This window comes from Rhineura floridana, chromosome 1, assembly GCF_030035675.1.
Source record: "Rhineura floridana isolate rRhiFlo1 chromosome 1, rRhiFlo1.hap2, whole genome shotgun sequence".
In the NCBI taxonomy this organism is placed as follows: domain Eukaryota; kingdom Metazoa; phylum Chordata; class Lepidosauria; order Squamata; family Rhineuridae; genus Rhineura; species Rhineura floridana.
In genome coordinates this window covers 248,391,031-248,413,067 of record NC_084480.1, presented here as the reverse complement: position 1 = coordinate 248,413,067, position 22,037 = coordinate 248,391,031, and the positions used below count along the sequence as shown (strand labels likewise).

Below are 22,037 nucleotides of genomic sequence, written 5' to 3'. Positions count from 1 at the left end.
ATTTCCCATAGCCCTGGAATATATTGATACTGTTCCCAGTAACAATTCTGCCTGCCTCATTTAGCATAGATGTTCAGTGTAAAGTTTCACAAGTCAGTGAGAGATATTTCATATATTTTACAGTCTTCTGGACAGAACAACATTACAGTATTATAATATAGAATTAGTAAGTATTTTTGTTCAAGTTGGCCAGCGAAAAAAGCAGGTAAGAGAAAAATAAACTCATTTGAAATGTGGTGTCGGAGGAGAGCTTTGTGGATACCAGCGATCACGAAAAAGACAAATAATTGGTTGTCAGCACAAATTAAATGAGAACTATCATTAGAAGCTAAAATGATGAAACTGAAGTTATCATACTTTGGACACAATGAGAAGACATGATTCACTAGAAAAGACAATAATGGTGGGAAAAACAGAAGGGAGTAGAAAAAGAGGAAGGCCAAACAAGAGATGGATTGATTCCATAAAGGAAGCCACAGACCTGAACTTACAAGATCTGAGCAGGGTGGTTCATGACAGATGCTCTTGGAGGTCGCTGATTCACAGGGTCACCATAAGTTGTAATTGACTTGAAGGCACATAACAAATGTATGACCTCTTCACTTGGAAATTTACCTGCATACAGGCTGGACACAGCCATACTGTGTAGCTAGAAGAGGTATCAGGTCCATCACTAACATGGGGGACAGCGAACTTGCTAGGGCAAGCATAGCCAATGGTCAGGGATGCTGGGAGTCGTAGTCCAGCAACATCTGGAGGGGCAAGAGTTCCCACCACCTGCCCTAAAAGACCTGAAGACAGTTTCCCATCAGAAAGACACCAGATCTGAAACGTTCTACTGGCAATATTGACCTGGTTTACACCACTGGCAATGGGAGTTGTTCTCAGAATTATGTCACTGGATAAAAATGAACAGAACATAATTGAAGTATGTGGAGTTGCCATGATTAAGAGTGCCCTCCTCCTAAGAAATGCTTGGCTTTGAAAGTAAAAAGGGCAATTACTGTTTGGTATTTTAAAAATGTGTGTGAAATAGGAAGATTTTCGTGGTCCTATTTCTTACCAGAGATATAAATGCAAACAGCGGGATGAGAATCAACCAGTTCACCCTTTCCCTAAGACACAAATAGTAACAGACACAATCTTCTTAAGTATAAGATAGAGAATGTTTACTCATGACCTTTCATATGTTCAGGAAACATAGGCTCTAGCTTAGATGAAATAAAAGGAGTCTCAGTCCATAATAATGGTCATCTTGGAAGAGGAGCATGTGCATGCTTCACTCTCCTCGGGCTTAATGGAGAATATGCAAGAACTACCAGACAAAGGAGGAGGAAGAGAAAGCCAGGTAACCCCACCCTTTAGGAAGTTACATCACTGGTAAACAGGTACATGGAATATTTCCCAAATATCCCTTAAAGGGAACATGCAAGTTTGCTTATTCTAACAATTACAGTATTGGCTTTGACAAGTCACACTACTTCCTAGTGATCAGCCTTAGGCAGGAGGAACTTGTGGAGAGTAGGGTGCCTAGGAGAGGTCAAAATTATAGTTTCAGGTACTAGCCTTGCATCTGCTACCACCCTCTGCTCCATACATTGCTCTTACCAATAATGGTGTGCCAACAAAATGAGAAAATTGTATTCAAGAAATCAAGGGGAGGGGAAAAATTTGTGCAGTTCTCATGGGTGCAGTGCAGCATTTGTGATGCATTTACCTTTTCTTTTGAGGTGACCGAGGGGTGTTAGTGTCCTCTTTCATTCTACAAAGCATCCCACCAGGGGTCTGTATTCAGTTTCCTTCCTGGGTATCCATACTTCAGTCAAAGCCCAGGGGAAGACATCTCAAGGTAACCCCTCTCATGGGGCTTTTTTCCCCCAAACCAGGAAGAATGGACAGCCAGCGAGGCTGCAGAGAGCACTGGAACAACGTTTACTGTTGGAAAAAGCACACACCGCGCTTGGCCACCTTGTAACAGTAAGGTAAGCTCAAAATTCCGCATTCACTAAAAAGCTAAAAGAAATCCTCAAGTGCCCCAGCAAAAAAGAGACAGCAAAATGGAAGTCCCTTTTGCAAAGGACAGATTCAAGATAGTGGAAGACAAATTTCAGCACAGCCCTATTTACTACTAGTGCCACCAAGGTACAGTCAAACAAGTTCAGCATATTATGGAAGTCAAAATGATGAAGTTTTTAGGATGGATTGTCTTATGAAGACGGGACAGTCACTGAATGGTACACCTCTGTGCTGACTTGAGCAGGCCTATTTTATACAAATAAGAGCTGCAAATCACAAGATCAAATACATTGGTGACAGTTGGTAGTTGCCATAATTCTCCAAGCTGATCACCGATTTCTTCAGAAGTGGCCACACAACTGCCTCCTTCACAGCTGGGATCACCTCCTCACACAATGTATATCTCTAGGACAGGGGGCACCAGTGCTCCACCTGTAGGTCCAATGGTGCCCTTGAGGACTTCCCTGGTGCCCAAAAGCCTATGAACACCACCCATCCACTGCCCCCTTGGTCATGAGGTGATGAGGGTGGTTATTTTTTTCTCCATTGAGGAGGAAGTTGGAAGAGTAACACCCTTTCCCACTTCTTTCAGCTCAGTGCTCTTTTCAAGGCTCAGCTTAATTCTGCTGGATCCAACTTTTACCCATGCCCCTTGTAAAAGGGATGCCTGTGAGTGCACACTTTCTCTTTTTGTCTCTCACATGGGACTGATCTGAGGGCTGGGGGGGAGAGAGAAGTGACTAGAGGGAATCACTCTCATGGGACTTAAAAAATTTAAATATGCACCTGGGCCTAAAAACTTGGCAACCCCTGCTCTGGGACATAGCCCCCATCAGCCACAGCCAGCATGGCAAAGATGGGCAAGAGTCAAGCACAGAAACTGTACCTTTGTTCATCATCTTATTCAACCATACTTGGCCTGATTGTGCTGTATAGACAAACAGGCACTGCTGATGTGTGGAGGCCATTTTGTCTTCAGACACCTCACAGAAGCCTTTACCAGTGCATAGTTAAAACTGTGGAATTTGCTACAACGAGATGTAGTAATGATTTCTTCCACAAATTCCTTACAATAATAGGTCACAATTAGCTCCATTTTACAGAGTTGGATAGCAACTTGCTCGAGACCATGGCTAAGCCGAGTGCACATTCTCTAACTAAGATGCAATAGATGAACCATATTCTTACAGATTAATTGACCTAGTGAGGTACAACCCATCAAAGCTCTGGCAATGCGGTGCTCCCACCAAACCCACAGTGTGCAAATTAAAATGTGCTCCCACAGAAGAATCATTAACTTTGTGTTGTTAGGGACCTAAGGGAGAAAGGAAAAGATTTTTGCTAGTGGCAAAGTTTCCAGCGTTAGCTAATGAATGTTTATAAAGTACTTTGCATATATAGTACCTTTTATCAAAGGATCTCCAAGTATTAGATTTATCTTGGAGGCCTCAGGCCTGTGCACTCATACACACACATAAGCTGCACACAGTCAAGGTGGTTCACACCGAGTTTTAAATTTTGATGACATCTTTGTATTATGTGCAAAGGACAGAGACAAAAAGGTAATAAATTTTTTTAAATGCCACAATAGCATTTGCCAAACAAGTGAAAGCAGCAAGGGACAAGCAAGTGTACTATGTACATTGATGGCTGGAGCAGAGGAGCTTAAGAACGCTGAAGCTTCTGTTCCCCCTAAAGCACTTCAGTGCTAAAGGGAAGGGGAACCACACACCTGATTTGTCCTTCAAGCATTCCTACACTGTAGAATTCTTCCCTCATCATCTCTTGATGATCACTTGTAATGGCACAGATGTGGCAGGTTTTGTTCTAGAGTCCATATACTACTGCATTAAAGGACCACCACCTGGGAATGCGTAAAACAAGACTACGGGACACACACACACTGCAGGATTAATGCTGGAGGGCTCCACCAACAGAGAATCACCCACAGCTGCACCCATGATGTAGAATGTAAAAGGTGAGCTGCTTCCCAGTGTATTCCCAGACTCACCTCTTCTGAAGATGCTCTTCTATATCCTTAGAGAATACATGCTATAGGTCTAACAGCAGCTATAGCCAATAAAGCTAAATGGAGCTATCTATGTACTGCTGAATACCAGAAGTAGGGGAAGGTAGACTTCACCCCTTGCTTGAGAATACTCAAAGGTATCTGGCTAGCTGTTGCTGGACTAAATTGATCTTGGCCCAATCCAGCAAGGTAATTTTTGTGTATCACATTCATTGCCCAGATGTGCATTAGGAAGAAACCCTTCTAGTAACACACGGTCAAACTGGACGTTTTGTCACGTGTTTTTCCTTGCACTATTCTTTAGAACAAATAGGCGGGATGTGTATGTAGAGGATCAAGCTGGAGGGTCCAGGGCTTTAACTCTTTATTCCCTGTTAGAGTCATTGTTGGACTAGTCCCCCATGTCTGCTAACTACAATGGGATGCAAGCTCTCATTGGTGCTAGTGGGAGCTTCCCTCTCATTAAGAAAGACAAGCAAGGCCAATTCCAATCATAATAGCAGGACACAAAGGGTTAAAAAGACCTCCACTCCAGTCGTCATCCTGCTCCCCCTCCCCCGCTATTTGCTTAAAAAAATCAACCATACAAGGGCAAACCATGTGACAAATGACACATCTAGTTTGGTCTTCAAATATTGAGCTATTTCACTCAGAAAGTTCTTTATACTTTTTTTTTCCCCATGAAAATGAAAACACGGCTGAAATGTAGCATATAACTTACCTTCTAAATCCAGAGCAGATCCACAAAATTACCAGGTGGTTAGCTGAATATCTGTTCCAGGAATACTGGTGGAAGCATTATTAAATAAAAAGTTACAAAGTACTGTGTTGATGAGGAAGAATACATCACACACAGCATGTCAGCTATGGAAGTTGCTACTACCAAGGTATAGCATTGATCACCAGCTTGATGGCTTCTAAAAGACAAATTCTTGTAGGTTATCAATGTTGACTAGTTCTGATGATGATATGCTACCCCCGGTATAAGAGACAGTATGCCTCTGAATGCCAATTGCTGGGGACAATGGTGGGAGAGGGCTATTGTTCTCATGCCCTAGTGGGCTTCCTAAAGACATCTGGTTGGCCACTGTGGAAAACACGATGCTAGTCTAGATAGGCTTTTAGTCTGATGCAGCAGAGCTCCCCATTCTAAAGCTAAAAAGAGATTTTAGCTTTGCAATGTCCTAAACAATTATTACAGTAGTCCTTGAAGGTAGCTATAAATGGCTCCTTTATGCAGGAAAGACTACACCCATGTAGTTCAAAGGAGGTTAAAATATTGAGCCATTTCTTACTTCCCATGTTCTCTGAATACACACAGTTGTTCAGTTGGAAAGTAAACTGAATGTCTCATCAGGAAACAGAATTCCTCAATGTAACAATGTGGCTATATTTGTATATAATGGCAACAATATTGCTATTTTTACAAAAGCAAGTGTTACCATTGTATCAGTATGACACATTTCTAAAGAAGGGATGTGCTCATGCATTGCAGGGAACATGCTGGGGAAACAGCACCCAGCAGGATTGAACCCTCCTCTCTCTGCAGTGCAGTGGGAAGGGGGGGAAGATGCTGCATGCTCTTCCTCCCCTTCCTGACTACATGTTTAATTGGGTTTTTAAAATGCAAATTAAACATTAGCTCCGCCCCCCCAATTCAATCCCAGATCCAGGTCAGGGGTACCCTGGGTCAGGGCCAATCTGGGGTTCCAGAGCGGGTTGAAAGGCTGTGCACAGCCCCCCTGAAAACCTTGTTTAAACAAGCCTACTCAGACATTGACACAGGTTAATGTGTAATTTTATTTTATATTGTATTTTTAAAAAAAAAAAAACCCTGATTTTATTTTGAAAAAATTTAGGCTAAATTGTATTTAGCATCTAATCTTAGTGCAATTTTAATATATAATATGCAGACTGCCTAGATATTATATGATTAAGTAGTATAGTTTGCTGTGAGTTTTTGTATTTCTTCTTGAAATGAAAGACAGCATATATTTTTTAAAAATAATTTAAACCCTATTAAATAAATTAAAAATTAAAAACCTGAAGTTACCAGGGCATGGACTGTGGCTTGGCTGTCTTTGTCCAGAAATGGTCTTGGCTGGTAAAAGGCTTTTTGTTCTACAAAAAAAACTTGCAGCAGAGCTTAAGCAAGGACCACCCTCAAGCTTTCAAGGAGAGTACCAAGTGCAACACCATCTTGAACAGGGTGAACACCACTTTTCTGCACAAATGAGCCGTCCAGAAACAGCATCTCCATCTTACCTGGTCTGAGTTTACTGGTGCTCCATACATCAACTGAATCTCTCCTCCCCTTTGAAAAGCGGCCATTTCAGAGACACCCATTTGGATTTGGGGTGCAGTGAGTTAGGTGCCTCCTACCCTTTCACCGCTGCTTTTTAATGCACAGTGGAAAGTCCTAGTCATGGAACCTCCACAGGACATAGTAGTTTTGACCACAAGGTGTGCAGAAATGTAATAACTCAACACACTTAACACTTCCCCTTTATAAATTATACACCAAACTAAAAATGCAGCCACATGTTGGACAACAGCAAGAACAATGAATTTGGATGCGGGGAAACCCAGGTTTCAGGCAGTCCACACTCAACCTAAGCTACCTTACAACAGAGTGGTTGAGAAGCCAAGAGGTAGCTTAGAGCTCCTGGAGGAAGAGCAAGATTCCAAGTTAAAATAAAGCTAAACTACCAAAATGAAGAGCAATTACGCTCGATTACATTCTACAGACTGTCTATGAGTGTCATATACCCTTGTGTCCCTCAGAGGTGAATGATTCATATGGGTAATAGGCAATCTTGGAATATCTGCTTCTCCTCCCATGCCGAGACAGCAGCGCTTTAGCTGCACCTTACCTGTGATAGAATTATTAGTGAAGCTGCTGCATTTCCCCCATGCCTTTACAGCATCCCAAACCCTGGATATCGCAGCTATTGGGATTATTGTGCCATAGGATGTTACAAGAAACCTGGTTCCACTCCTAAGAGCCAACTCCCGCTATTAACCCTGCAACCGTAAAAGCCCAGGTGTTGGTGATTTCTTAGCCAATGGCAAGCAAGGAACACTTCACACCAAGACCAGGGCTGAGTAATGCTTGGGTGTGGGAAGGCATTCCATTTTGGAGAAGCATGGTCAACCTCATGCTAAATTTATAGTTTTGAACTTAAATTCTAAACTCTTCCTGAGCCCAAGCTTACTCTTTAAGAGTCACCACAGTCTACAACAGGGATCAGCCCCAGTAACTGTTTTCCCAAATTGCTTTCCAAGATTAACCCCCTCTGTACACTATTCCAGCTAAGATAGCACCTTGGGCATCTTCATCTCTACTAGCGGACAGGTGGTCCTGCTCTTAAGTCGATTATTGAACCTCCATATTGAATAAGTCAGGATTGGGGAACAGTACTCAGCTGGCAGCATCAGAAGTGTCTAACGCTGTTACACAGTTTCATTCAAAGAGCTTTCTGCAAGTCTAAGAACAAGAAAAATCTTAGCATTCCAAGCAGCCATTTTCAAGTATAAGTAGGAATATGACACTTCTTCCTAAGGGATAGACTTATACAGTCCCAAGGGCTTCACATAAAAAAGTCTGCAGCCATAGTTTTCAGATATCCATCATCTTGTATCCTCAGGCAAGAAAAACACCAAGACATTTGGCAGAAGAAAAAAAGCTCATAAGAATCAGAACACAAGTCCCTTAACGCGGATGTTATGAATTCAGAAATCATGTGTTCTCCAACAGAACTGTTCCCAGACAAACTTAGGGTTGTATTCAATGTAGCACAAAGACTAACATTCTGTCAGGGCAAGGATTTCTCCCCTCTCCTCCCCATGTGCCCCATAAATCTGTTCTGAAGGGGGAGGAGGGGGGAGGTCTTGTTGCATTTGTGGTAATTATTGTGCTCACGCAATTTAGTTGAATACTGTCCCAGTACCAAATTTAGGAGAAAGCTCACAATTAATTGATTTGTTCCTTGCCTTTCCACTTGTAAAGAAGCAATCGAGATGGCCTATAGAAAGGATAAAGTATTAATAAACAATCCATTAAAAAAGCAGAAACAACTAGGAATTACATTCCATTGAACACTGGGGACTTCTGAGTAAACAGGCAAAAGATTGTGCTGCACCTGTTAAACTTGGGAATGAACAAATTAAGATGAATAACATATTAAGTTATTCAAGGGGCCAACTCAAGTGCAGGATCTACAATTTTATTCATCTGGTCTCCCATTAGAGAAATCTCTGTTCACTAGCCACTCTGAGATGCAAACTACTTTTCTCATCGAACGCTTCCCTCTTAAAAACTTGTTTTACATGTACACCTAAGGAGTTGACAGCAGGAAATAATCTCAGGCTACCATAACCAATAGCAAAGACTTTGGAAATCTTTGTAGTCAACACAGTCGGGTCCAAGAAAATCTAAGTTCCAGTGCCTCCAAATTAAAGATTACAGTGTGTTACTGGAGACAAGTTATCTCCTTAAATTGTAGCAATCAAGGAATAACAAACAGGTCATCCCTATCTGAACATCAGCCTCCGCAAGTAATCACTTAGTCCCATAATAAAAAGGTTTGATGATTATGAAGAATGTTACCATCAGGAAAGAACTTTGGGCCAATCCCAAACAGAGTAAGTGGAAAGAACTGGTGTTTGAGATACACCTGACTCTTTTAAGCCTCCATATACCTAGTTTTCTCCCAACTTCTGGTAGTTGAGCTGAATTAAAATGGGAGGCACACATAACAGTAACACAGAGGTGGGCTCTTTCACTGGTGGCACCGGTATTGTAAAATGCTCTCTGCTGAAAGTTGAGAGGCCCTATCAGTATCGGCATGCCACTGGTTCTTGAAGACACGTTTAAGACAAGCATTCCCCTGGACTGGAACTTTCTGATCTAATTGTCTTACACTGTTAACTCTTTTAGCCGCTATGCCTTTTAACAGGTTTGTTTTATTGTATATTTTAATTATGTCTGTTTTTAATGTTTTGAAGGAATTGTTTTATTTTGTATTTTAATTATGTATGGATATTTTACGATTATACACTTGTAAACTGCTAAGCAGTATATAAATGAATAATCAACAATAACATTTTTTTCTGGTGAGAGTGAAGAACAGTGCAAGTAAGAAATAGCTACCCTCAAACCCTATCTTTAGTGGTAGAACACGTTTTGCATGCCAAGTGTGACATGTTAATTCTGGCACAACTCCAGGTAGGGCTGGGCATGTCTTAAGTCTGAACTCCGTGAGAGCCATTGCCAGTCAACATATACATTACAAAGTTAGAAGAACAAATGGTCTATGTATAGGGCAGCTTCCTATGACATCACTGAAGGCAGACAATTCTGTTGCATTATTGTGCTGTAGCTCTTCATAAGGGAGGGATGGAGAACCTGTGGCCCTCCAGATCTCCTCCTCCTCCTCCTCATCAATTGTCTGCTCTTCAACCAAACGTCCCAGGAACTACAACTCCATCCTCAGCCAACATGGCAAATGATCAGGGACTAGGATGGCAAATCAGCCTATTTATTTCACTGTTTCTTCTAGATGCAAGGACAGCCCTTTGTTTCACTTGCATGCAGATTTTTAAAAAAGCAATCTTTAAAAATCTACACAATTATATTAAAATTAAAATAAAAACAAAGTACTTACCAGGTGGTCTAAGGGCCGCCTTCTTTCTTTTAGATTTTACAGCTGCTTAGAGCAGCTAGTAACTTTACTGTGTCCACACAGTACAAAAAGTTCTTAAAAATTCTCCCAGGAAGGAACTGCACATCATAGCATACAGTTCCTTCCTGGGGAATTGTACAGAGATAAACATGACTGTTCCCCACCCCCCACCAAGTACCTATGAGGGCAGCCATCTTTTTTCTTGTACAATGTTTCAAGGATATGTGCATCACTCATGTTGTCAGACATGCAGCACTGGTCTGCAGATTATGTGAACCAGTCCTCTTATCTGGCTAATGATCTGTGCAAAAGGTCCAGGGAGTCTACATGTGTAGATTTGCTCCCAATTGCGCAGCAAACGGCTTCTGACATCCTATCAGCCATGGAGATGTAATCGAACATCTTTTGTAGGATTACAGGTTCCCCATCCCTAGCATAAGGGATTACCTACTCACAGAGGCTGGCTGGAAGGTTAGAAAAGACATTTGGTCTTACTGTAAAACAGTTTGTGCATGTCAAAAGCTGATCTCAGGTGGGTAGCTAGCTCCACCTAGCAGTTGAAGGCAGAAGAGTGCTAATAGATTTTTTTTACAAGGACTTCCTGCTCTGCGCAGCTCCTTACTTCAGTTATTGATAACAAGCCAACACATAGAAAAAAGAATAGAAACCACAGAAACGAAACAGTAGACAATAGCACTCATATGCTGTCTGCTGTAGGCCAAAGATGAAACACAGTGATGGCAGCCCAGCTCTCCTAGGGAGCGGCCCTGAGATCAGCTTTTGACATGCACAGAGAAAACCATTTTATGGTAAGACCAAATCTCTTTTCTTCTGTGCATGGAAAAGCTGATCTCAGATGGGGCATACCAAAGCTTACCCTTGTAGGGTGGGAATATCACTGGGCTGAGTATACTAGTGATCTGGGAGAATGTGCTGTAGCACTCTCCTCCCAAAGTCTGCCTCTGCTGAGGCATGTGTGCTAATGTTATAATGCTTAATAAATGTATTGGGTGTGGTCCAAGTAGCTGCTCTACAAATCTCAATGAGAGATGCATAGTGTGAGAATGCTGCCGATGTGGCTGCTGCCCTCAAAGACTGGACCACTACCATGGCCAGCCGAGCTAACTTTAGTAAGGTGTAGGCTAGCGTGATACATGCCTTCATCCACCTAATGAGAGTGGATGAAGACACCTTCCTCCCTAAAGATGCTGGGTGAAAGGACACAAATAAGCTATCTGTCTCACGGAGGTGTTTTGTTTTAGAGATATATACTTTCAGGGCTCTTCGCAAATCCAGCAAATGCCAAGCTCTCTCTGTGGGGTGGATAGCATTAGGACAAAAGGAAGGCAACACCAGCTCTTGCTGACAGTGGAAGGAAGACAGTACTTTAGGACGAAATGAAGGGACAGTACGTAGAACGACTCTATCCTTCTGAAACACACAGAAATTCTTATTGACAGACAGGGCATTCAGCTCAGACACTCTATGGGCCGAAGTAATGGCCACAAGAAACAAGACATTAAAAGAAGATGTAAAGAAATTTGACTTAGTAGTTCAAATGGGGGCTTTTGTAGGGCTATTAACACCTTGTGTAGATCCCAAGTTGGGTAATGATGGATCGTAGGAGGTGCCAATACCGTTGCCCCACAAAGAAAGCGCTTGAGTAACAGGTGAGATCCCAGCAGTTTCTCAGGAGATGTGGACAGAACCGCTGAAACGGCTGAAGCCTGATATCTGAGAGTGTTTGGCCTAAGACCTAAAGATAAGCCATCTTGCAGGAAGCAGAGGATCTCATTGATACCTGCTTTTCTTGGGGTCAGACCCTTCTTTTGCAACCACGTTGAGAAGGCTTTCCATGTAGTCACATATATTCTAATTGTGGAAGGGCATCTTGAGGCCATCATAGTTTCCACCACTTGAGCTGGAATGCCTCACTTTAAGAGGTGTCACCTCTCAATCTCCAGACATGAAGTGCCCACCATCCTGGGTCTGGATGGCAAAGCTGTCCCTGCAACAACAGGTCTTCCCTGAGGGGAATTTGCCACGGGGGATTGATCGACAGATTGAGGAGTTCTGGGAATCAGGGTCTTCTTGGCCACCAAGGAGCTATCAGTAGAACTGTTGCCCTTTCGGCTCTGATCTTTTGAAATACCCTGGGAATGATTGGAAATGGTGGGAAGGCGTAGAGTTGTCCTTGAGGCCACTGGGACATCAGAGCATCTATGCCTTCCGCCTCTGGTGTCATGTATCTGGAGAAAAATCTTTTTACCTGGCGGTTGAGGTGGGTGGCAAATAGGTCCACTTTGACTCTGCCAAAGTGTCTCACAATTTCCTGAAAGGCCATCAGGTGAAGCTTACATTCTCCCTGATGTACCTTCTGTCTGCTGAGCCAATCTGTTTGGCAGTTGTCCTCCCCCTTGAGGTACTCCGCGAGGATCAAGTCCACGTGTCTCCGCCCACTGAAATAGTAGGGCAGCTTCCTTCTGTTGTGGGGAGCATGTGCCTCCCTGATGATTCAAATGACATTTGGCTGATATGTTGTCTGTCCTGACCAGCACCACCCCCAACTGCCTGATCCTCGTGAAGTGCCCCAGGGCCAGTCGAACTGCATGAAGTTCCAGCAGATTGATTGGAAGTGCTGACTCCTGTGGTGACCATGTCCCTTGTACCATCTGACCATCGCAAATGGCTCCCCAGCCAGTCAGGCTGGCACCTGAGGTGATCAGGGTCTGTAGAGGGTCCTGGAACGGCACTCTCTTTAGTAGGTTTGGTCCGTGCATCCACCATAGCAGAGAGCAATGAACCACTAATGATAGTGTCACATTTTTGGTGATACCTGGCCGCAGTGTCGCTCTGAAAAGGTAGAAGTGCCCACTGGAGTGGTTGGGAGTGGTGACGAGTCCATGGGGTACTTTGATAGGTTGAGACTATCAACCCCAAGATACCTGCCAGATGCATAAGATCCACCTGCTGTCCATCCTGCTCTTTATAAGGCACACCTTGGCTGCAGCTTGTTGCTGACTGCAACGTCAGGCGTGGATTTGTGTAGACCTAGTTTCCCTGCAGCATCTCTTTGACTGACCTCCTTGGCAATTGATCCCGGACCTCCACTGACCTCGCTTCTGGACTTCTGACTCAGCAAGTACGCTTCGGATAGGCCTGGCAGATTTACAACCCGACTGCTGGCTAAGGACTTTCCTTCCCTGCCAAAGACCCAGGAATTTCCAGCCCCCCCGACACTGCTGATGCAGTGTAGAGCTGACAGTAGGATCCTTTCCTGTTTGTCTGGAGACGTTGAGAGGGTGGAGGGGATGAATTTGGTTGGAGGGAGATGAATTCCAGCCTTAGTCCGTATCTGAGGGTGTACAGTACGTATTGGTCCAAAGACGTGTCCCTCCAGCGGTGGGCAAAGTGTTGAAGGCGTCCTACCACCTTAGGGGCCCTGGTGTCAGAATTGATGCTTATTCCCTCAAGACTGGGCTCCAAAACCTTCTACTGGGGAAAGGTTCTTGTCCTTTAGACTGCGTACACTGCCTGTTCCAGAAGCAACGGCTGGTATGGGAATCCTTTGCTCTTCTGAATGCCCTGGAACCTCGAAAGTACTGGGAGGGCAAATAAGGAAGGAATGGTTTGCGAAAGAATCTTTTGTCATCCCGTTTCTTGGTAGAAGGCATAGTTTTCTTCTTTTCCTTTGATTCCAGGACTCCAGCTAGGGTGTCATCGCCAAATAGTTTGCCACCCACATAGGGCTCATACATACAACTTTATTACGGTCATAGACCCAAACACACATAGAGCTCAGATGCGAGGTTAGAGCAGGCTGCAGTATCAGCCCCCCAATGGTGTAACCAGAGGATCCTTTGAGAGAAAACACTTGCTGCTAATGACCTTGCAAAAACTGCATGGCATCCATGGATGCATCCGCCATAAAGGTCACTGCTCTCGAGACCTTGAGAAGAGACATCCAGGTTCAAGACGGATCCTGCTGCGGGCCATCCAATAGGTCCTATAGCCACAGCAGAGATGCTCTTGCGAAGACCGAGGAGGCTGCTGCTGCTCTGATAGAGAGCGTACTGGCCTCATGAATCCTCCTAAGACCCAGAACCAGCTTGCGCTCTGACGGATCTTTGAGGTGGGCATCCGAGTCTTTTGGATTCAAGGACGGATTTAGTAAATTGACTATGGGAGCATCCACCAGTGGGACCTTGAGTTGGTCCATGATATTTTGTTCCAACGTATAGTATTTGTTGGCAGCTGCAACAGATTTCTTGAACTGCAGTGGAGCATCAAATTCAGAGTTGATCACTTTAGATAGCAGTGATGGAAGTTTTAGCACCCTTGACTTGGGTTTCAAGTCCGGACACACGGCCAAAACTCTAGACGCTGAGGGAACTGGAGAATCTTCTGGAGAATTTAGGTTAAGAACTTCCATTGCCTTGCACAGGAGTGGAAGGAAATGAGCCTCCTGGAAAATCCTATTGGTCACTACCTCCTCTGACTCCAAATCTCAGCTCATCGAGGGAAATGAGCTCGTTGTCTGGATCCATCATTGTCTCCTCCGGAAGTTGAGTATACCTGCCTTGTGAGGCAGCATGAGGGTCAGGTGATGCCCTGCCCAGTGGTTCTGGTGCGTCGGGGCAGAGAGTAGTGAGGCCCTGTGCCACCTGTGTTCCTGAAGATGGCAGAGTAGATGCTGTGGCTGACGTGTCCTGTGTGGGGTGTCTAGCAGCAGCTGGGGATGTAGAAAGATCTCTGGCTAGATCCATTAGGAGGGAATCTCTCAGTTGTTCCTTTAATTGTTGGAGCATGTGCGGTGATAGCTGAAACTGTAGAGGTTGAGCATGAGAACAGTGTGGACTGTGCGCCACCCTCTGAATGTGGAGCTCTTGACGCGAAGAGGGTGAAATGACGAATGCCTCTCCCCTATCCTCCTGTAACGGATAGTGAGACATAGTGGTCTCTAGGAAGCCTGCAAAATCCTCAGGGGAAGATGATGTAGGAAAAAATCATCTCCAAGTTGGGCTGAAGCTGTGTGCCTTCCTCCTCAGACAGGGATTCTTGGTCCCTCTGTGACCTGCAAGTGGTGCTACGAGCCTCCTTTGCTGCAGCCCCCTGTGGATCATCAGGTCATTGCCTGTCGTGACTGGTTCTCCTAATTCTCTTATGTATCAGTCGCTGTGGAGCCACCCTGCCTGCCACAGTACATGCCTCAGCCACCTCTTGCCTGCTGGTAGAGGGGTGGGCTATGGTTGCCTCTGCCTGAGATTGAATAATAAAATAATAATAATTTAATTTTAATAGAATGTAAAGGCCCTAAGGCCTGGTTAGACAATGGCAGAGTTGAGAGTTCCATTCTAGCGTGAGGCTGGAGTGGCTTAGGTTTCATTGGTGGGTGGTCCAATTTGCGAGTTGCTTTCCCTGTGGGTCTTATAAGGGCTAAGGGCTGCGATGATAGCCAAGCCAGGAGCTGACGTACTGTGGGGGGGGGAGGCCAAAAACGCTTCCCCTGTATCTGGAGTGTCCCGCTGTGGCCTCTTGTGGGCAGGAATATGTAGGACGGGGTGGAAGGCACTCGGCATCCTGGGGAGCACGCCGCAAGAGGTGTCCCGCTCACATTGTGAATGGAGGAGGCCGCTCAGGTGTTTGCCGGTAGGAAGCCCAGATGCAGCTGAGATAAAAACATTATATTAGAAGCTCAACTGGAATGCATACCGCAGATCAGAAAAGGTACCACCAGGGCCAAGAAGATGCCAGCATGGTTAACGAGCAAAGTCAAGGAAGCTCTTAGAGGCAAAAAGTCTTCCTTCAGAAAATGGAAGTCTTGCCCGAATGAAGAAAATAAAAAAGAACACAAACTCTGGCAAAAGAAATGCAAGAAGACAATAAGGGATGCTAAAAAAGAATTTGAGGAGCACATTGCTAAGAACATAAAAACCAACAACAAAAAATTCTATAAATACATTCAAAGCAGGAGACCATCTAGGGAGGCGATTGGACCCTTGGATGATAAGGGAGTCAAAGGTGTACTAAAGAACACTAAGGAGATTGCAGAGAAGCTAAATGAATTCTTTGCATCTGTCTTCACAGTGGAAGATATAGGGCAGATCCCTGAACCTGAACTAACATTTGCAGGAAGGGATTCTGAGGAACTGAGACAAATAGTGGTAATGAGAGAGGAAGTTCTAGGCTTAATGGACAATATAAAAACTGACAAATCACCGGGCCCGGATGGCATCCACCCGAGAGTTCTCAAAGAACTCAAAGGTGAAATTGCTGATCTGCTAACTAAAATATGTAACTTGTCCCTCGGGTCCTCCTCCGTGCCTGAGGACTGGAAAGTGGCAAATGTAACGCCAATCTTCAAAAAGGGATCCAGAGGGGATCCCGGAAATTACAGGCCAGTTAGCTTAACTTCTGTCCCTGGAAAACTGGTAGAAAGTATGATTAAAGCTAGATTAACTAAGCACATAGAAGAACAAGCCTTGTTGAAGCAGAGCCAGCATGGCTTCTGCAAGGGAAAGTCCTGTCTCAGTAACCTATTAGAATTCTTTGAGAGTGTCAACAAGCATATATATAGAGGTGATCCAGTGGACATAGTGTACTTAGACTTTCAAAAAGCGTTTGACAAGATACCTCACCAAAGACTTCTGAGGAAGCTTAGCAGTCATGGAATAAGAGGAGAGGTCCTCTTGTGGATAAGGAATTGGTTAAGAAGCAGAAAGCAGAGAGTAGGAATAAACGGACAGTTCTCCCAATGGAGGGCTGTAGAAAGTGGAGTCCCTCAAGGATCGGTATTGAGACGTGTACTTTTCAACTTGTTCATTAATGACCTAAAATTAGGAGTGAGCAGTGAAGTGGCCAAGTTTGCTGACAACATTAAATTGTTCAGGGTTGTTAAAACAAAAAGGGATTGCGAAGAGCTCCAAAAAGACCTCTCCAAACTGAGTGAATGGGCGGAAAAATGGCAAATGCAATTCAATATAAACAAGTGTAAAATTATGCATATTGGAGCAAAAAATCTTAATTTCACATATACGCTCATGGGGTCTGAATTGGCGGTGACCGACCAGGAGAGAGACCTCGGGGTTGTAGTGGACAGCATGATGAAAATGTCGACCCAGTGTGCGGCAGCTGTGAAAAAGGCAAATTCCATGCTAGCGATAATTAGGAAAGGTACTGAAAATAAAACAGCCAATATCATAATGCCGTTGTATAAATCTATGGTGCGGCCGCATTTGGAATACTGTGTACAGTTCTGGTCGCCTCATCTCAAAAAGGATATTATAGAGTTGGAGAAGGTTCAGAAGAGGGCAACCAGAATGATCAAGGGGATGGAGCGACTCCCTTACGAGGAAAGGTTGCAGCATTTGGGGCTTTTTAGTTTAGAGAAAAGGCGGGTCAGAGGAGACATGATAGAAGTGTATAAAATTATGCATGGCATTGAGAAAGTGGATAGAGAAAAGTTCTTCTCCCTCTCTCATAATACTAGAACTCGTGGACATTCAAAGAAGCTGAATGTTGGAAGATTCAGGACAGACAAAAGGAAGTACTTCTTTACTCAGCGCATAGTTAAACGATGGAATTTGCTCCCACAAGATGCAGTAATGGCCACCAGCTTGGATGGCTTTAAAAGAAGATTAGACAAATTCATGGAGGACAGGGCTATCAATGGCTACTAGCCGTGATGGCTGTGCTCTGCCACCCTAGTCAGAGGCAGCATGCTCTGAAAACCAGTTGCCGGAAGCCTCAGGAGGAAAGAGTGTTCTTGCACTCGGGTCCTGCTTGCGGGCTTCCCCCAGGCACATGGTTGGCCACTGTGAGAACAGGATGCTGGACTAGATGGGCCACTGGCCTGATCCAGCAGGCACTTCTTATGTTCTTATGAGGCTGGTGAGGGGGAGGAGGATCCAACAAACAATAAAAAGTGGTCTCGAAGATAAAATTGCGGTCGGCTACTGCTGCCGCGAAGTCTCATGGGGGAAGGAAACTTAAAAGTACAGCCCCCTTTTTTTTGTAAAACAAGACATGTAGGAAATACAGTAATGGAAGGAAAAATGTAAAGACACACAATAGAAATAACACGAAAGTATACAGGCCTGAATGCAGAGAGGAGCTAGATCAACCATTGTTGGCAGAAGGCAGAAGAGAACTGAAGTAAGGAGCTGTGCAGATCAGGAAGTCCTTGTAAAAAAAATCTATTAGCACTCTTCTGCCTTCAACTGCTAGATGGAGCTAGCTACCCACCTGAGATCAGCACAGGAGAATAGCAAATTGTGCAGGGCTGTAGTGTCCAGCCTTCTTTATCAATGGGTATGTTGGGGCTCACATGGAAACATTTCACATTCCACCTTTGTCCACCCTGCTAGAGTTTGGGAACCACCGGCTTGGAGGAAGGGCAAGATATGTTGAAATAATAATAAATAATAATAATAACAACAATTTATTATTATTTATTTATTACATCTATACCCCACCTTTCTTTTTCATGATTGAAACCCAAGGTGGCTTACATATGGTTCCCAGGCGGTCTCCCATCCAGGCACTGACCAGACCTGACCCTGCTTAGCTTCATCAGGGAGCTGGCTTTATGTGCCTTCAGACCATAGCACATATGGCAGGAGAGGAACAAAATCAATTTACCCTTACATTGTTGTGCTACGCTGCCTTTAATTTTTATGCAGCTCAGTTCCAGTAGTGAAAGTGAGTCAGGTAGAGAGATAATTGTGTAAGCAGCTTATGGGCCTAGTTTGAGGATGTTAGGTCCAAACCCAACACGCAAGCCGCCCTGTCTACCCCAACTCGCTTATTACACCCGGGAAGAGTGCGGAGCTGAGTGCAAATGAACCCACTAGCAGAGATCAAGTGGTACAGTTATCTTGCAGAAGCTAAGCAGGTCTGAGTCTGATTAGTGCCTGGATAAAAGACTCTGTAGGAGACCCATCTACACAGCTTTGAGTTCCATGATGAGAGGTATGATATAAATGTAATTAAATGGGCTGGGGAGAGAGAGGCTGGATTCAGTTCTCACACATTGGCTTTTGAGCAAAAAGATCTCACCTCCCACTTTGTATGTGAACAGAGCAAAACCCTTGGATAGCAAACACATAGTTATACCATGTCTCGTTTGTCCCCAATTCTGTATGCCACAAATAGGAAAATTTGCTGTATGAGCAAAAGAACTCAAAAACTGAGCTTAAAGTATGGATGCTGGACTAGATGGGCCATTGGCCTGATCCAGCAGGCTCTTCTTATGTATGTCTACGCTGTTGAGGGCATTATGCTTTAATGTGCTAATAGCTAGATATTCATGTTTGCACTGCTGGATGTAATAATAACATTTCTGATGTTTAATGGAGTAAATACTCTTAACATTTTTAATAAAATAGTTACTTTAATGCAGTATTTAAAATAATTTTAAGCATCTGTCAGTAAGACTGAATACATAACCAAGGAAAATGCTGTACTTCACACGTAGTAAAGTTAAGCATTTTATTACACTTTTTTTTTGCCTAATACAATCAAGATCTTGCTGCTTAGTGCTTCATAGTCCAGAGTACTGACATATCACACACAAAAGTAATTTACTGCATTGGTTTAACTAACTTAGTTCACAGTTTTGCTAACAGAGAAACCAGAACTGGATTAGAACCTCTCAACATTCTGCAGTGGTCCTGATCTCAAAGTTAGGTGGTTTTCCACTTCTATTCCCCAGTTTGTAGAATGGCATACCAAAAAGGCTTAAGAACCTTTAAAAATAAAGACTTTAATTGTAAAGGCATTCAGTTGCTGTCTCTCAAACAATCCATTATATACCCAATGTTATGCAGCGGTACATTAAGTGTACAGGAAAGTGTAGAATTTGTAGGAAAGTGCAAAAGACATCTTCATGTAGCTCTCCGCAACCAACATCTTCTGAAGTGATCCAGGACGGCTAACAGGCAGGCTCTTTTTGAAATTCAGCAGAACTATCACTTCAGCTCCCTGAACAGGTTTGTGCTCTTCTACAAATGCCACAGCAGAATTTTTTCCCTATTAAGCAGCAGATTTTAGTGTCATTTCCAAGTCTTGTGCTTAAGATAAAGTGATCAAATCCCTGATAATTATATATATTCTTCAACTCCCATAATGTAGGAAGGTTATCAAATAATTCTATACTTTATATAAACCAGGGGATGTCTTTCAAATTGCATGATCTTCAGGGATAGTCCCCTGCTTTAAATCCACACAGATGCAAAATTAAATGCATCTAAAGTCATTGTTATGATGAAAATGCAAAAGGGTAATCTGCTGATGTTAAGTGTTCTACCAGATTACCTTTTAAATTGAAGCACCTACATTTCCAAAAGCTGCTCATTCCAACTCTTACATCTCCAACTTGCTTGTAGATCTCTCCAATAGTACTGGCAATACAAGCAAGTATCCCTTTTTCTCTATCTTCCTTTGAAGGCAGTAGATTATAGAACTCACTTCGGCACTTCTTTGGCTTCCTCCAGAGTGGTTTCTTTTCCAGCTTTCTACAACAAACTCAAAAAACTAGGACATTTAGAGAGGTTGAATCCTGTAGACAATGCACTACAAATGCCTGCTGGTTTGTGATTAAATACATTTGTCATGCCATCTTTCCCCAACTGCAGCATTACAAGGCACAATATTCATAGGATAATATTGCAGATTGAAATACTGACAGAAGTGACACTGAACTTAGCAGGCTCCTTTAGCCCTGTGTCTCCAGTACATTCAGCCAGCCTGCTTGTGTTCAGTGACTACCAACTATTCTAGGCAACTCTCTTCATTCATTTTTTATCAGTGTAAACAAGTGCTTATTCAAGAACAGACTTCAAGACAGTGCAAATAGGTGTTCTTTGGCAACAAATGGTGGCAAGCTGAGATGTAAAGAGTCTAGCCATTACTTCATAAGAGCCTGGTAGAAGGCTAAAGAATGTTTCATCTCTCTCTCTTGTTCCATACAAAATATCATGTCCCTGAGACAGATACGTGTTACTCTTGGACGAAGACACGGTTTTGCAAGATTGGGTGATCTGTTCAAGCCCTAAGACAGGAGAAGAGGAAAAAAGGTGAGTAGGCATTCAAAATTAAAACACAATGTACAGCATAAGAGCAACTTGAACAGGTATGCAAGTGTGTTGCACGAGCTTCACCCTCTCAATATTTGCCCTACATATACTGAGGCCTCCTGTAAGCAACTGACACTAGACTGGACTGCTGAAATGCAGTCTCTGTAGCTACTGTTGAGAAGGGTTCAGGAAACACATTCAGTTCCAAATGCTGCAGCACAGTTGCTGAATGACAACATTCATTTTTCAAAGAACTGAATTCAGCATCTTCAGGCACAAATAATAGAAAGCCCTAAATGGTCTGGTCCTGAATAACTGATGGAAGATGTCAGATAAGACTCCATCCCAGCCTTAAGAACTGTTTGAGAGGCCCTATTAATACCCTTAACTTATTTATTTATTATTTAATTTATATCTGACCTGTCCTCCCAGCAGGAGCCCAGGGCGGCAAACATATGATGGCCTAGATGCATGGACTTATCCATGGTAGCACATGGAACTACCTAGGGGTAGAACTACCTAGGGGTTATGTGGTGGCTAGCTCCTCTTTCATTTTTAGGGGAACACTGAACACTTTCGCAGGCTTCACATTATCTGTACCACATTGCTTTTAGAGTTGACCGTATAACTTTAGTACCATGTTGCAAGGTGCTGTCAGTCAGATAGAAATCTATTATTTATCCAAGATGCTATCTAACAAAGGTAATTTCAACCTTGCTTAGCAAGTATCAGTTGAAACAATTTAAAGCCAACACACTTAAACGTTTGGAAATATGTAGGAAATAAAACATGCAAATAATTTAGTGTCAAACGGACTTTAAAAAGCACTTTGAAAAGTTCCTATCTGCTTTTTTCATAAAGGAAAGCTATTTTTCCTGCTAACATGATACAGCACCTTTCACCAATTTAAAACCAAAACAGTAAAAATGCCATCATTTTGAAGCTTTCAATTTGTTCAATGCTGGGCATAAAATAGGCATGGAAGAAAGATTGCTGGCCATGTACCAGGGATAGAGAGGGCCCAAAAGGACACAAAAGAGACACAGTTCAAAGTAAGACAACTCCTTAAGCGGGGGGCGGGGACTAGCTTTGTAGCACAGCTGCCATTACAGGGTTGAAAAAGAGGTCAATCCAGCAGGATGCATCAGAAGGCCCAAAGGCATTATTATAAATGAAACAAGCCCCAGGGGATTTTCTCAGCAATCCAATAGTCATGTCCTTCAGAAGTCAAAG

The 22,037-nt window shown here is 43.4% G+C and overlaps 1 protein-coding gene across 2 annotated transcripts in view; it reads right to left on the bottom strand.

The window, feature by feature from the left end:
* Positions 1–19,100: 19,100 nt before the first annotated feature.
* The window catches only part of TAF4B (TATA-box binding protein associated factor 4b), a 120,184-nt gene continuing 117,247 nt past the window's right edge, over positions 19,101–22,037 (bottom strand). For both annotated transcript variants that reach the window (XM_061597494.1, XM_061597485.1), the window contains exon 15: positions 19,101–20,779. In XM_061597494.1, the coding sequence (XP_061453478.1) occupies positions 20,636–20,779 (144 nt within the window). In that variant the 3' untranslated portion in view covers positions 19,101–20,635. The remainder of the gene's footprint in view (positions 20,780–22,037) is intronic.